At 34.2% G+C, this 16,249-nt stretch overlaps 1 protein-coding gene across 1 annotated transcript; it reads right to left on the minus strand.

Moving 5' to 3' along the window:
• Window positions 1-6,380: 6,380 nt before the first annotated feature.
• Window positions 6,381-7,284, minus strand: LOC106421583 (auxin-induced protein 6B). Its single transcript, XM_013862411.3, has one exon. It carries the CDS (start codon window positions 7,203-7,205, stop codon window positions 6,768-6,770), a length of 438 nt encoding a protein of 145 aa, XP_013717865.2. The 5' UTR covers window positions 7,206-7,284; the 3' UTR covers window positions 6,381-6,767.
• Between the last annotated feature and the right edge of the window lie 8,965 nt (window positions 7,285-16,249).

The raw sequence follows: 16,249 nt of genomic DNA on the forward strand, positions 1-16,249 counted from the left end.
GCTTAGCTTCAATTTTCTTTGGTTTTGGTTTTTCTTTTGCATAGGTTAATGAATTGTTGTGCAATGTGTGACATTTTTATTTTGTAGAAGACTCCCAATTATAAAAAAAAATTGTAAAAAACTCCCTAATTATGTAGGTTTTTTTTTTTTTTTTTTTTTGAAACACCCTAATTATGTAGGTTAAATAAAGAAATTAAATAGAGACTATGATGGTGTCTGTTTCTTAGCCGGCGGTTTTTAGCCGTTAAAACTGTTGAACTAGCTAAAAAGATAAATATTTTTTTATGGACGGGATGTTAGTTGCAGAATCGTTACAGTTTATAACTATATGCCAGGGGGCTCTGCTATGTTGCGATTCAGAAAAAGCGTTTTACTGTTTGTATTAATTTAGGAGATTAGATGGCTATGGTAAATAGCTATATTATTATTATTATTATTATTATTATTTATTTTTTTTGTAACTTTAAATAGCTATATTATTGTGATATAAAATAAATTTGAAACCATTATTTTGTTAAACCCATACTTGTTTGAGATCATATACTATTAATTTAAATTTCTTTTTAGCTAGGTTGGATGGAAAGTCCCAACTGCTATAATATTTTCTGAAATATAAATACATTTCAGGAATTATTAACTTTCACTACTCTATTTATGTACCAAAGAATTAAAAGCAACAACCCATAACTCCTAATGAGCTAACCTTAGATGTTGATGTTCAACCGCTAAATTAATTTCGATATTATTGCAATATGGCATTTAGTTTTGTTACTATATAAAACCGCACACACTTTACTTCAAACATATAATAAATTCGTGAGTATAACCATACTCCAAAAGCATAGAATGTGAAAGAATTTTATGTTTTGCTTGACATATACATTCGACCCTTGTGCAGAGATAATAGGAGTGTTTGAAAGTTAGTCTTGAAAACAGAAAAGAAAACTTGGAGATGTCAAAATCAACTTCAGAGGGATAAGCACATGCGGATGGGACCAAAAGCTTAAAGAATTCTCGTATCGTTGAAGTCCCTACACAAGATTCTGGTGTGTTAATAATCCTCTATAGCACAGCGTGGTAGGTGGTGGACCTACTTCAATTATTTGGACGGCTACGATTATAACGATAAATTTGTCTGATCATGGGCTTTCGTGATCACGATAAGATTCACCGTATCGCCTAATGCACTCCTAAGATAGGTTTTTGACGTAAACACCCATTCTCCCTAGTCCCGACCGTACGGTACTTAACGGGAGGTTCGAGCGAATGAACAATTTTTTCATTATAAACTTAAAAGTTTAATAACTTTTTTTGTAAAGGGCATAGTTTATTAGAGTTATAATATAGTTATAGTTTAAATTTAGATAAAAATTTCATTTTTTTTTGTTTCTCTTCTAATGATGGTATGTAATTCATCAAAAAACAGCTGCATCTGGTTGTAAAACCTTTTTGGGTCAAATAAATCTTACATTCATAAAAAAATGGTCGGTAGTATAAAAGTGGGTTTAATTGATTTTTCTTTAATACATTCTTTATTTATTTATTTCCAGCAAATACGATAGTAGTTTTAGCAAAAAAAAAAATACGATAGTTGTAAATTTGTAATTCTCCACGTTTTGTTGATGTGGACTGGCATGTATAAACTACTCGTGAATTGATATGTCATAGGCTCATAATATTACGCTTCCGTAGGTCCATCTATCACCGTATCCATTAGTTTTGTTTGATAAAAGGTTTAGTACGGATTAATTGTTAAAGATATACTTTTTTTTGGGGTCAAATTTGTTAAAGATATACTTTTCTTCTCTTTTTATTCAATTAGCTCGCTAGAATTATTATCCGTTTTCATTTGGTCGGCAAATTTCATCTTCGACATTGTCTCTTTGAACAAAAGGTTTAATTAAATGCATGGAAAAGGGTCGGTAAAAAGATAACAATCCCACCAAGTCCGAAAGTGCTACAGCTCCACTAACTGTAGTATATCATTACGTGATTAGGACGAGTCACATTTCGAATTATTATTATATATTCCATCTGCTCCGGAAGTAAGATTTTCTAGAGTGTTCACATTTATTAAAAATTTAATAAATATTAATAATTTACTTTTTCTTTTGCTTTATTATGCAATTTTCAATAACTTTCCACCAATGAAATTTAATCAATTCAAATATTCTCATTTAATGTTTTTCAAATGTATAAAAAAATACCTTAACAATATAGAAAATATATATTTGTAGAACAAAAAAAAAAATCTAAAAAATCGTACTTTCGGAAACGTAGTTTAGTACATTTTATGCAATAATAACTACAATTACATTAAGTATAAAATTGATTGAATGTGACAATACAACTAATCTACTTCATGGAAAACCATATAAATTGTTAGGTGACGGTTGGTTAAAGTTAAAGCCAAAAAATACTCGCCAACTAGTTATTTAAATAGAACTTCTTCCACATGAATAAACATTTTAAGTGTTGTCAAAAAAAAAAAGAATAAACATTTTAAGTTATGAATTAATCGATTCCTGAACCTATTTGGCTATTTTATACTTCTATTTGAAGTTCTGATTACACGAGTATGGGTTGTTGCATGATGATTCATGCATGAGAATGCGCATATAAGCACCACCATCAATCTCGGTAAAGAAAGAGGAAATCAAACCTCGATCATACCGAACTGGTTATTTCTTTTTAGTCAATCTTAACGATTGGCTCATTTCGAGTCGTTGGATCTTTCCTAAATGGATTTGGGCAATAACGTTCCACTCTCCAAATTGTCAGAGCGTGCAGAAAAAAACCCGTGTAGATCAAATTTATTTCTGGTTATTCTAAATTTTCTTATATGAAGATAGCAACCAGAGAATTGTTTCAAGAAACACTCTTTCAATTTTCATCAACTTACCTAAACGTCTAGAAGTCCGGTTTTACACAATGTGGTTGTGTTTGAATTTTGATAAAACAATGTGGTTGTGTTTGAATTTTGATACATATACAAAACTTTGGATTTGTTAAGTTCAATTAGTTAACTAATTTGGTTTTACAAATCTCGAACCTTGTCTGTTACTATGGATTTGCACCTTCGAAAACATCCCCAAAAGATTAAATATCTAGGTTTCTGCATGAGCTGAGCTTGTCATTCACTAAAGGCTAAAGCTTATCAAGATTTGCCTATCAAGATTCTTTCAAATACCCCATGTTGTATATCAGCTATAAATCAGTTCCAACTGATCCTTAATTAGCGACCGTAAACAAGCTTATGTTAGTGTTGATGTATTCAACGACTATACAGGGGCGGACGCACGCATGGAGAGGGTTTGGCACGTGCCACATACTCATTGATATAATAAATCTTGTAAGCATTTGTTTACAAAGATGAAATTGTTCATTTCTTTCGGCTATAACGTGCCCTTGTGCCACACCCTAATAACGTTCAAGCCCACTTAACTGTCCTCTGTTCGTTCATTTTTTTTTAACACTTACAATCACCTGTTTATAAATATATTTTTCTTTCTTTTTCTTTTGTTTTTGGTACCTAAGACTATTCTTTATTCTTACAATTATTTTAATTTTCTTTTGTCTACTATCATTTTCTTCCAAAATATATAATTTATTTTGTTCAAACATTAATATATAATTAACAAAACTTTACATGAATTTTACTCTAACAATTAGTTTTATTAAGTTTTTTCTTTTTTAATTTTAAATTAAAAGAAAAAATAAAATAAATAAAGATTTTATAATGAAATTATTATGTGTAATATATAATTTAATATTACTTAAGTGAATATTTAACACTATAAAAACTGTTTACTTTTTCTTTGATTCATTTAAAATATAATATGATGTATTATTAAATAATATATAATTTAATTTAATTTAATTTAATTTATTGGTTATCTAATATAGTTTAATTATTAAATTATATAAAATATTATTGTTTATTATGTCTCATGTTAAATTATTTTCTAGATGCGACTCTGCGACTATATGCAGTGAATGGTGAAGATCCGTTTTAACAAGTCACCATGATAAAGAAACGAAAATAGTAATAATAAATAATGAAACGAAAAACGGTAACAACAGTTCATCATTACCAATTTACCTCAAATTATCGTTATAGCTGATGAATCAAAACGATTCCAAATGTAGTGATTCATGAAATAGAAATTGACAAGTGTCATCACTTAGCTACCTTACTTTTCTTTTTCCAAGGGAATTTTCCTGACCTCAAAAAGAATTTGGCAAAGGTATGTCGCTACAACGAGTGAAGGAGAAATTATTTGCGAATGACTTTATTAACATTTTGAGCTGGTTTCAGAAACCTGTTTTCTTTTGCTACTACTTACAGAAAATTTTGAAGAAATAACATATAATTGGACGTATAATCTGACTTTTTGGATACTTAAAAACAAAATTATGGGTGTTTCTTATTTTCCTCATATTGAAATCAAAACCTAGAGTTAGTTCTTTAACCAATAAATTATTTATTATAAATCTATCAATCCAGGGTATAGTATATAGCTGATCGTATAATCATTAGAAGAACAAGGGTAAAAATGTAAGGTCAAGGCTTCAATCCCACTGGGCCTCACTTCGCTGTCCTTTGGAACGAATCTCTCATCTTCTCTTTGTTTTCTCGACTCTCATCATTTTTATTCTAAATAATTGTTGTAGCAAAAGGACATCTTCCTCGTTAATGATCTCCTTCCTGGCTGCAACTATCTTTACCCGACATTGTTCTTTTAACCATTCGGAGAAGACTATATCCATCAGTTGATCAGATTTAGACCAAGATTCGCTTTCACTCGTACCATATTAAAAGGGGCTTTAAACATAGTCTTTTCTAACACAGTATTCATCGTTGATAACAATCGTGGCACATCCACGTGCATGGCGTCATTTCTCTTTCTCTACCCCAACTCGACTTTCGGTTCATACTAAAAATTCATGCTGTATACTATTCCTCGAATAATATGCGCAAGCATATATGGGTCCTTTATGTATTCATCATATGTAATGTGAAGTTTTGTGTGGGTATAGAATTTTAAGTACATGACGTGTTCTAAATGTCCTATATTTGTCGATGCAAGAGAAAAAGGATCATGTCATAGGTATTTTATTTATGCTTTTATGGGTGATTGTTACTATATAGGTTGATGCTAGTGCAACTCTTTTGAGATGCTAGATTCCTTTTCATTTTGGCTACAAGCCTACATATATATTTTCACTACCGTTTAATTTAAGTTCAACCATCTTCTCTATCTATGTCTTCAAAGTTCAAAACAAGCAACTTTACGTGGCCGATTATAAATATATCTTTTTTTGTTCATTATCACATTGTTTTCTGATAAACCTAGCCATGTTTTCTTCCATATAAACAAAGCGGAGGAAGGAAAAAAATTAGACCAGAATCCAAACTCTCTTATTAGCACAAACCTAGGCTGTCTGAACATTCTAAAGGAGATTACGGCGAAATAAAGAAAAACACCAATATGACAACTTTTTTTTTTTTTTTTTTTTTTTTTTGTCAGCCCAATATGACAACATTATGTACCGTAGACTGTACTTTTCACTGTTCGAAGAACGTGCGAAAAAGTTTGATGAGAGTGAAAACAGAGCAAAGTGGCTATTACCGATATAGTCTTATCCTTCACATGACCTGGTCGGATTTGTTTCCTTCCTTTTCCAGTTACTACGGTCCAATTATAAACTTCGCCGAAGTTAAGAAAGTAAATAACTTTTAGTAGTAAATTTACGCCAACTTTTTTCTATTTAAAATTTAGAGGTTTATTATTTAAGACTATATACTACTAGCTATATATTACATCAGTGGGGGAAATAAATCAATTTAAATAATGTATTCAGTTTACATACAATATTAATTATTTGTTACTATAACCATTTATACTATATATTATTTTACTATTTGTTATTGTAGTATAGGTAAATAGTAAATGATAATTTAGAAAATTACTAGCAATATATCAGATAAATAATTATGCAAAATAATCATAAAACCCTATAAACTAGTTTATAGTAAAAAAATTATTGTCATTGTGTTAAGTTAAAAATTTAGCTTAAATACTAGTCTAGGCAATCTTTTATAATTATTCTGAAATTACAAAGATGCAAATTATTAATCGGCTTAACTAATTTTTATTGTTTAAGAGCATCTTCAATTCCATTTTATTTTAAAATAGAATTTGGAGTAAAAGTTTTCTAATTAGTATTTTGTTTTTGTTTTATAATAGAGTGGAAAATAAGTTTAGAGTAATTCATTTATTTTTTGTTTATTATTTTATTTTTTATTCAAAATAAAGTTCTATTGGAATAAAACTTAACTACATTATAGAATCACTTTAATTTAAAAAAATTTAGAATGAACCATATAACTGTTTAATAAATAGAACAATGTTCATTACATTAATCCGCTGGAATCTTACACATAGATTTTTAGAATCGGTAATAAATTTCTCCAATAATTAAAAATAATCTATACAATTTAATTGAACTGGGAGGAGATAGAGCCAACATCAATTTAAATCACATTTAACGGCCATCTCTTTTGTATTGGCCACCGCGTCTAACTCAGCTCAGTAAACTCAGCCGCCTCACACAGGAAGAAACCAATAAATAAATAAGAGCCCGAGTCAATGACATGATTATTCAAAGTGGCTGGCTGCTACCATGGCGAGTCAAACCGAGTCAGTACCGGCTCTCTTTTTTATTACTCTATTTACTCTGTACGTACGTTGCCGACAAAATGATCACCATATTGCTTTCTCGGAGACGCCATTAAGCAACGGCCGAGATTCAATCCATCGATCGCTTCTGATCTCCACGTGGCAGTTCTTCTTGACATCATCGGGACAAGTAAACCCTCTTGACCGGGAAATAAACCGAATCGACTCCTCGAAAACCGATTCTTCGCAAGGGAAAACCAAAGGACCCTGGTTAACGAAACCGAACTCTTCCTCAGCCTGAACCAGGAGATTCCATAGGACGGGATGGTTCAGATACGTCGCGCGCACCACAAATCTCCTGCAGCTGCTCCCCACGTAGACCGCCACGTGTCCTGACGGTACATCCGACGGTACGCTGCGGCTGAAAGAAGATGTCCGCGCTTGGTCGCGCCACCGTCGGAGCATCTGTCTCAGCCTCACAATGTGACGTATCTTACTGCATTTCCCGAGACCTCCAGCCATTTTTTCCGGTTAAGTATTTTTTTTTCCGGTTAAATAATTGATTAAAGAGAGAAAATGTCAGAGGGGTTTTGAGAGTTTGCCAGGGACGAAGTTTATATAGTTAAGGAACTAACACAATGCCACTGGTACTCAAAATATTTACGACATTGCCTCTATATGGTCCTAAGAATTTTTGTAATATATCATCATTCCATTATTATTTTCAAAATAGAGCTTTTTTTTGAGAAAAATCAAAATAGAGTTATTGTATAAAATAATCGAATTATACTTTAATATGAAATTAGAGAAATGATTTTTTTTAAAAAAAATTGACAACTATGCTCGAATTTTGGAATAATTATATTTTTACTTCAATTATTTTTGGTAAAATAGAGTTAATAACATTTCAAAATAAAACTAGAAATGAAAAGTGGAATAGACTTAGAGATACTCTTATGCTTTCTGTATTATTTTTTATTGATAAATTATATTAGTGTGATGGGTTAAGATTCGAGAAATTAATTTTTAATAATTTGTTTAGAAGAGAGAATCAAAGACTATAGTGTGTTTTCTTCTTCTTCATGCAATGGATGGCGCACGAAGCATTCGTAGGTGATAGATTCGACATGTGAAAACTATCCTTTGATTATTCATGGTCTTAATAATTATGCTAATGAATTTAGCGATGATAAAGGATTGAATTCTATTAATTGAATAAATAAGTGTCACTTTAAAGAAAAAGAAATGGTAGGAAAGTAAGAGCATGTGGTAGTGTTGGATAAGACGACCAGTCTTTGGAAAGAGTTCAGACATCGCTTTGGGATTTGATTAGGGACATATTAGAGTCAATTTCTTTCTTTATGTTCATGCATGTTCTGTTTAGGTATAATCAAAGTGTTCAAACGTTAGAAGCAAGAAACCTGAATACATGATATTCTATGTTTTGATCTCCTATAAAGGTACTTACTAGTTAATTTCACACATAGCTTACTAGTTCATATCTAACATAAGTGGACATGCACATTCAGTTAATTAACTAGTTCTCGCATATTGTTTATCTGATTTATTTCTATATTAAAAGTTCATCAAAAATAACAATGCAAAATATGTTTTTTATATGTCCTATTGAATGATTTGGTTGGGTCCCAATAGAAAGCCACTCAATAATATTAAACTTAAAACTATACATTTTAGTTGACTGTAATTATATGCGAGACAATTTGAATTGTATATGATCCAACATACATAATTATGATATTTCAGTTACTGTGACTGTATGAGTCAAATCTCGGAACATGATATCAGATGAAATGTGATAAATCAAGCTAACAAGGATATGCATAACTGCATGGTGATTGGTGGCTCATCGACCTTTGGGAAAGGTATTCGAAAATTATACTCCGATAACTAATGATCGGATGAGGTACAGGTACAGTTAATTAACGCATTAACCGAGAAAATCAGAAATAACTCTTTAGATAAATTAAGACTAAGTGCTTTTAACAACTAGTGATTATTTATACTGAAAAAAATTATGTATACAGATAGTTCGTGCATGCTTGTGGCAAACAAGGGCCATTACTAGCCATTACCATAGCGGCCGTTTTAAAGGTCAAAAACTTCATATATATAATATAAACAAGAAAACAATATATATATATATATATATATATATATATATATAAGTAAAGTTTTTTTAAATATTATTATAAACACGAACTAACATATATATTATTGAAACTAAAATAATAATTTCGGCGCACGGAAAGTGGGAGAATTTATGTTAACCAAGTATAAATAAAACCACCACATGGGTAGCTGGGAAAAGGTATATTAGGAAAACGTATTTTAAGCAATGTAATTTTTTGTTAAAAGCAATGTAATTTAAATTTGTATATGTGATTCAATACTATAATCAAAACATAGAAAACTATATAAATGGTTCTCCTACCAGACACAGTTAAGATTAACTGAAGATGCTTTTTTGTTTAATGGAAAATTAATTTAGTACTTGGCATACGAAATGGACAATAATGTAATACGGCGTACCACACCAAAACATCACTTATCTTGTAGTTTATATTGTGTCCATGCCCCCATGTGCGCGAATGTCTCATCTACAATTATTTATATTTTCCAAGTAACAAGCAAGCAGCCAAAAAACAATTTTCATGTATTGAACTTGGTAATAATGTGTAAACTTAATTAATAATCTCTACATTTATCCATTTATACATCACACATTTTCATGTGCTCAAATGCTTGGATCATTGTTACTGTAAGTCTAATCTGAAGCAGTTTTTCCTTAAAATTCAAGACGAGGACTAATATATATATATATATATATAACAAAGTATATCTTCTATCTGAACTATTGTTAGTTACATATATAGTATTTTTGCAACCATACTTCAAATCTTCACTGCATAGCAATTAAAGTAACCAATTACAGTATACTTTTGTGCACCTTAAAGAAATTGTTGAATTCGAAAACATATACAAAATCGCTCATCAATAATCCAATGTCCACACCTCGAGTTCCTATCACTCCTACATATCACATTTTCCGCATGTGGCCTGATATTTTTTTTTTTTTTTTTTTTGTCGTCAACTTTACAGACTCATACAGACTCTGTAAACCAAGCCGGAAGATATTGATCCATGTGAACGACGAAAGACGGCTGAATCCTAACACTGCGTGCTAGGCTATCCGCCTTTGTATTATGCGCTCTTGGTACATGAACGATCTCTGATTGGAGAAAACTTGCTCTCAGATTTTTGATGTCTTCCAAATAACTTGCAAAAGCTGGCCACTCTTCTGGTTCCGAAACCATCTTCACCGCATGTGGCCTGATAAACCTTGTAATATATGCACTTATCATATTAATTTAGTCATATATTCATGCATATAGTGTATATATATAATACTTCTTTTTTTATCGAAAGAGATGATTGAAGCTTTGTTTAAAACCAAAATATTGATAAATAATTTTTTCAAAGTATAAATATTACAAAATTCAAGTAAATAAAAGTGGGTCCAAATGCATGTTATGGAAGCAATGATGCACCCCCTCCTCTGCGACGTTACGTTCTCCTCCCACTTATTCCGGTTTAAGGATCTTCTCATTTAATTTCATGTGCCTAAGCAAATCTTCATTAATGCTTCTGCAGGTTTTATTAATATTGATTATTTATCATGAATCGAACACAATTATATAGTATAGTTTGTCTTCATAGATATGTTACAAGAGAGTCGATCGTATCGTATGCTATGAATTGGCATAGGATTGTCTCGTTCTGCCATCCATCCATGCACCAGTGCATTAATATGCACGTACGATATGAGCAAATAAAAATACTACTTGAGATCAAACAATAAATTAGCTGATCGCTTAATTTGTTTTTATCCTATCAAATAATTTATTCGTGTAATGTCGTTTGTTGAAGCTGCAAAAATATCCATATCAATCCTTACTTATCTTCATACCGTGATTAGGAGAAAATTCAATGTACGCGATTCTTTGTTTTGTTTTGATTGTTAAAATTTTTGTACATCATTATAATAATCAATGTTGTAAATTTGAAATAGTTGGCAGAAAAAAACGTTGAAATAATAATTAACCAAATATTCAAAAAAGAAAAACAAAACAAAATTAGTTAATTGATTACTTGGAGACGCTTAACTGCGATGATGTGGAGCAACGTTTATCAAAGTGTAATTAGCGATGAGCGATGACCCGTCAGTGTCAGTAGATGACATGGCGTTTTCTGATAAGAGAAGGACCCACAATCCAGTAAGCGTAATTAACCGTATTAATAATCCTCTTCTCTTTTTTTTTTTGAAAAATACGGCGCTCCGTTGTACAATGAAAATACGGACCCACGGAACAATCGTCTCTTCTCTGTTTTTCTTTCTCTTTTAGGATTTTAACTTCTTTTCATATAAATTAAATACATCTAAAGTTTTGTTTATGTTATGTACTAGGTGGTGATTAGTGACAAATTATGTTTCAATATTCTTATCTCTTATTTTTTAGGCATTAACCAGCCCCTCATATATAATGATACAACCTCGAGTTTATAAGAAAGTTTACATAAACAAAAATATGCCCAAATCATATTATATGGGATCTTAACATATCCCAATACCCCCTTTCAAGTTGGAGCATAAAATTTCGAATGCCCAGCTTGAGAAGAAAAGCTTCAAACTCCTTTCGTCCCAATGCCTTTGTTAATATATCAGCCAACTGCTCCTTCGTAGAAACATGAAATGGTTTAACAATGCCACGAACGATATCATCACGAACAAAATGACAATCAGTCTCCACATGCTTGGTTCTCTCATGAAAAACTGGATTGTTGCTAATGTAGATAGTCGGTTTACTATCACACATGATCGTCATTGGTTCATCATGCCGAATTCCAAAATCAAGTAACAAAGTTTTGAGTCCTCGAAGTTCTGCTGTCACCTCCGCCATTGCTCTGTATTCTGCTTCCGCAGAAGACCGAGAGACTGAATCTTGTTTCTGTGATCTCCATGATATTGGTGACTCTCCAAACTGCACAAAATATCCCGCAAGTGATCTTCGAGATAATGAACATCCTCCCCAGTCTGAGTCACACCATCCTTTAATATGTTGTGGTGAATCAGCACACAACAAGATTCCTTGCCCCAACGTCCCTTTTAGATATCGAACCACCTTGAGTGCCGCTAACCAATGTTCCTCCCGTGGTGCATTCATAAATTGTGCCAAAACATGTATAGCGTACGTAAGATCAGGCCTTGTCGCAGCGAGATAGATGAGACGTCCCACCAGTCTCCTATAGGTCCCCAGATCAGCCAATAATGCTCCATCAGCTTTGGCAAGCTGATGATTTTGATATATGGGAAACCCAGACGGTTTACAGCCAAGTAGACCAACTTCATTCACAATGTCCGTTGCATACTTTCACTGACAAAGATAAAATCCTGCCTTGCTTCGTGCCACCTCTATACCCAAAAAATACTTAACTGCTCCAAGGTCTTTCATCTTAAAACAAGTAGCTAAGTAATCTTTGAACATCTTGATCGCTTGAGGCAACATTCCAGATATGATCAAATCATCAACATAAACCAATATGCGCAGTCGAACCCCTTTCTTAAAGTATACGAAGAAGGTGTGATCAGATCGTGACTGCGTAAACCCATATGCTAGAAGAGCCTGAGACAATTTAGCAAACCAACAACGAGGAGCTTGCTTTAAGCCATATACTGATTTTTGTAGTCTACACACACGAGTCTCTCCTTTATCTCTGAACCCTGGTGGCAATTTCATATACACTTCCTCATGTAAATCTCCATGAAGAAACGCATTGTGAACATCCATCTGATGAACTTTTTGATTCTCTTTAGCCGCAATATAAAGGAACAATCGCATTGTTGTCATGCGTGCAACTGGCGCAAATGTTTCTGCGTAATCAATCCCTTCTTCTTGGTGATTTCCTAGCACCACCAGACGCGCTTTGTATCTTTCTATTGTACCATCAGATTTATACTTGATTGTAAAAATCCATTTACACCCAAGTGCCTTCTTTCCTGGAGGCAGGTGCTCTAGTCGCCATGTATTTGCTACTTCCAAAGATTCAATTTCACAATCAACTGCAACTCCCCATCTCTCATCTTTCATAGCTTCAGCGAAAGATCTTGGCTCCATATTAGCCGACATAGCCACAACAAAGTCCAAGTGTTTCTGTGTAAAACGATCACACGAAACAAAATTACAGATTGGATATTTCGTACCTGAGGATGGCTGAGGGGCGGGTGTCGTCGTAGAGAGAGAAGAGGGTTGTAAAGTGACAGCCGTTTGAACGACATAGTCCTTGAGTCTAGTAGAAGTTTGTTTCTGTCGATGTCCTCTACCAAGAGGTACAAGAGAGTCTGTCACCGGAGCCTGCGATGTATCAGCACTCGTAGATGTATCTAACACTGGTTCAGTATTAATTTGAATCTGTGTCTCATCCTCATCATCACTGTCTAAGTTTTCTCCTGTAGGTGGAACACATAAACCTCCGTTGGAGACAGGAGCTACATCACTGATCGCATACGGGAATATGGTTTCTTGAAACGCCACGTCTCGTGAAACAAAGACAACATGACGCTCTAGATCATACAATTTCTATCCCTTTTTCCCATAAGGATAGCCTAAGAAGACACACCGTTGACTTCGAGTCTCAAACTTATCTCCTTTATGATGCGAATTATGCGCATATGCTAAACATCCCAAGATTTTTAAGTGCTTATATCCTGGAGCATGTCCGAACAACACCTCAAACGGAGTTTTATTCTTCAGCAGTACTGACGGAGTGTGGTTTATCAAATAGGATGCTGTGAGAACGCATTCACCCCAGTATTCTATCGGAAGACTAGCCTGAAACCTTAAGGCCCTCGCAATATTCAAAATATGTCTATGCTTGCGTTCCACTCGTCCATTCTGTTGTGGAGTATTAACACAAGAAGTCTCATGTATTATACCTTGCTCCTGAAAATACCGTGTAAGACATGTAAACTCAGTTCCATTATCACTTCTAATCCTCTTAACCCTCTGATAAAACTGTCTTTCTATCATTGTGATAAAATTTCGAATTTGCATAGGCGCCATTGCTTTATCAACCAGGAGATACAACCATACAGATCGAGAATGATCATCTACGATTGTCAGAAAATATATGGATCCACAGAATGCTGTAGTTCGATATGGACCCCATAAATCACAATGAATCAAATCGAAATTATCTTTTGCATTATTTAAACTGTCTGGAAAACACTGCCGAGTTTGCTTAGCTCAAAAACAAACATCACAATTCTTAATAGAAAGCTCATTATTACTCCTACTAGATCTCCGAACCCCAGGTATGCATTCTGTTACTTGGAGAGACGGATGACCCATCCTATTATGCCATAAAACCAAATCCTTGCAAGCTTCAGTATGTAGGGAAGTCACGATCTCCACTCCTTGAAACCGGTACAACCCCTCTCCCTCTCTTTTACCCGCTCCAATCAGCATCCTCGTGCCTCGGTCCTGCAAAACCCATGAGTTTATCAGTCACTTGTCCCACCAAATAATTGTCTGTCACAAGCTGTCCAAGCGAAATCAAGTTCGTATGAAATCCATCAACATAATAAACATTCTGTAACGAGAGTCGAGATGTCACTCAAACATTTCCCTGTTTGAGGGTCAGGACATCAGCGCCTGCAGGTAACATAACCGGTACTGGCGTAATGTCACGAACGTCCTCGAGCAAGTCCAACCGCCCAGTCATGTGGTGGGTTGCTTCAGTATCAAGTATCCAAAATATATCAGTACTCTTACCACTCAAGGTCGTTGTTGATCTCCCCGCATTGATAAGTTTTTGAACCGCAGTCCACTGGTCGTCTGAGAGTCCAATCAATCCCTGACGATCATGTTCTGTTATCTCACTCGACGATCCAGCAGTAGCTGTGTATACTTGTGCCGCATTAGCTCTGGAAGGGGCACCACGACCTCGGCCAGCTAACGAAGATCAGTTTTTATTTCTTTCTCCCCACCATTCAGGAAACCCAATTACTTTAAAACACTCAGAAGCTTCATGTCCCTTCATACCACACACCGAGCACTGTTTGGACCCGTCCCGACTTCCTTGTCCTCCACGATTCACAGAGAAATCATTCGAGCTCTGTTTCGAGAGCTCTTTTGTGTGAAATGTCCCGGGCCTCCGATTGGAAGAACTCTGAGCTACGAAGCTCATCACCGGATTATCAGCAGTAGTGTTCGAACGCAAAGTCTCATTCTGAGACACTGTCTGAACACACTGTCAAGATCGGGAAGAGGAGTAATTGCACATATTTGTGAGCGAATCACTCCATGAACCGAGTCATCTAAACCAGACAGAAAATCATGTACAAGCAAAACCTCTCTCTCCTTCTCATGCGCCGAATTCAGGTCACATTCACACTTATTACATGTACAAATTTTAGAATTCATACACTCCGCAATACCATCCCACAACTTTGTCAGACGGCCAAAGTAATCATCCACAGTTGATCCGTTTTGCTTACATGTAGCAAGCGAGTTTCGGAGTTGCTGCAGTCTTGCTCCACTCTTGAGCGAGAATCTCTTCTTGATTATGTCCCAAAGGTCTTTAGCTATCTCACGTGTAGATATGGAAGATCTCAGCTTTGGATCAATGTTTTGTTTGATCCAACCTACCAAGAGGTGGTTATTTGCAGTCCAATCCTCAAGATACGGTGAATCAGACGCTGGTTTCGGTGGACTTCCATCAAGGAAGCCAAACTTCTTTCTGGAACTAAGTTCCATACGCAGGTTCACGGTCCATTCATCGTAGTTGTGACCGTTGAGTAGAGGGTGAGAGATGACTGCATCCGGGTTGTCATTAGCACTTAGGTCGTATGGAGTTATAGTCTTGTACTTATGTTCTTTGTTCGTTGAGAGCGCCATGACTCTGTTTTGTTGATTTAAAACAGAGCACCAAAGGTTTCAGTCGTAGATTATGTCTCTCTTGCGATTGCAAGAAGAGTTTGGTCAAGCTCAGAATCGGAAAAAAAAAATCTAAAGAAATTTTGTGTTTCTAGGTTCTTGCTCTGATACCATGACAAATTAGGTTTCAATATTCTTATCTCTTATTTCTTAGGCATTAACCAGCCCCTCATATATAATGATACAACCTCTAGTTTATAGGAAAATTTACATAAACAAAGATATGCCCAAATCATATTATATGGTATCTTAACATATGCCAATAATTAGCCACCAGCAGAAGGGATGAACCTGATTAAAGTTTGGTTCCACAATATTTCTGAAAATCAAGTAAATGTAGCTTTGACGTGTAGCTATTGTGAAGTGAAATTTGTCATTCTCCACTCAATTTTCTTAAAGAAGGTATTTGTAAGGGGAAAAGTTATGATATGACGCGTAAAACACAAAAACATAAGTTCGGTTAGTAGTATGCTATTGTACTTTATTAAAGCCTACTCGGAATCTTAAGTTTAATTCATCTGCATCGTAGATTTAAGTTATATCTATCTTTAT

This window comes from Brassica napus, chromosome C6, assembly GCF_020379485.1.
Source record: "Brassica napus cultivar Da-Ae chromosome C6, Da-Ae, whole genome shotgun sequence".
Lineage (NCBI taxonomy): Eukaryota > Viridiplantae > Streptophyta > Magnoliopsida > Brassicales > Brassicaceae > Brassica > Brassica napus.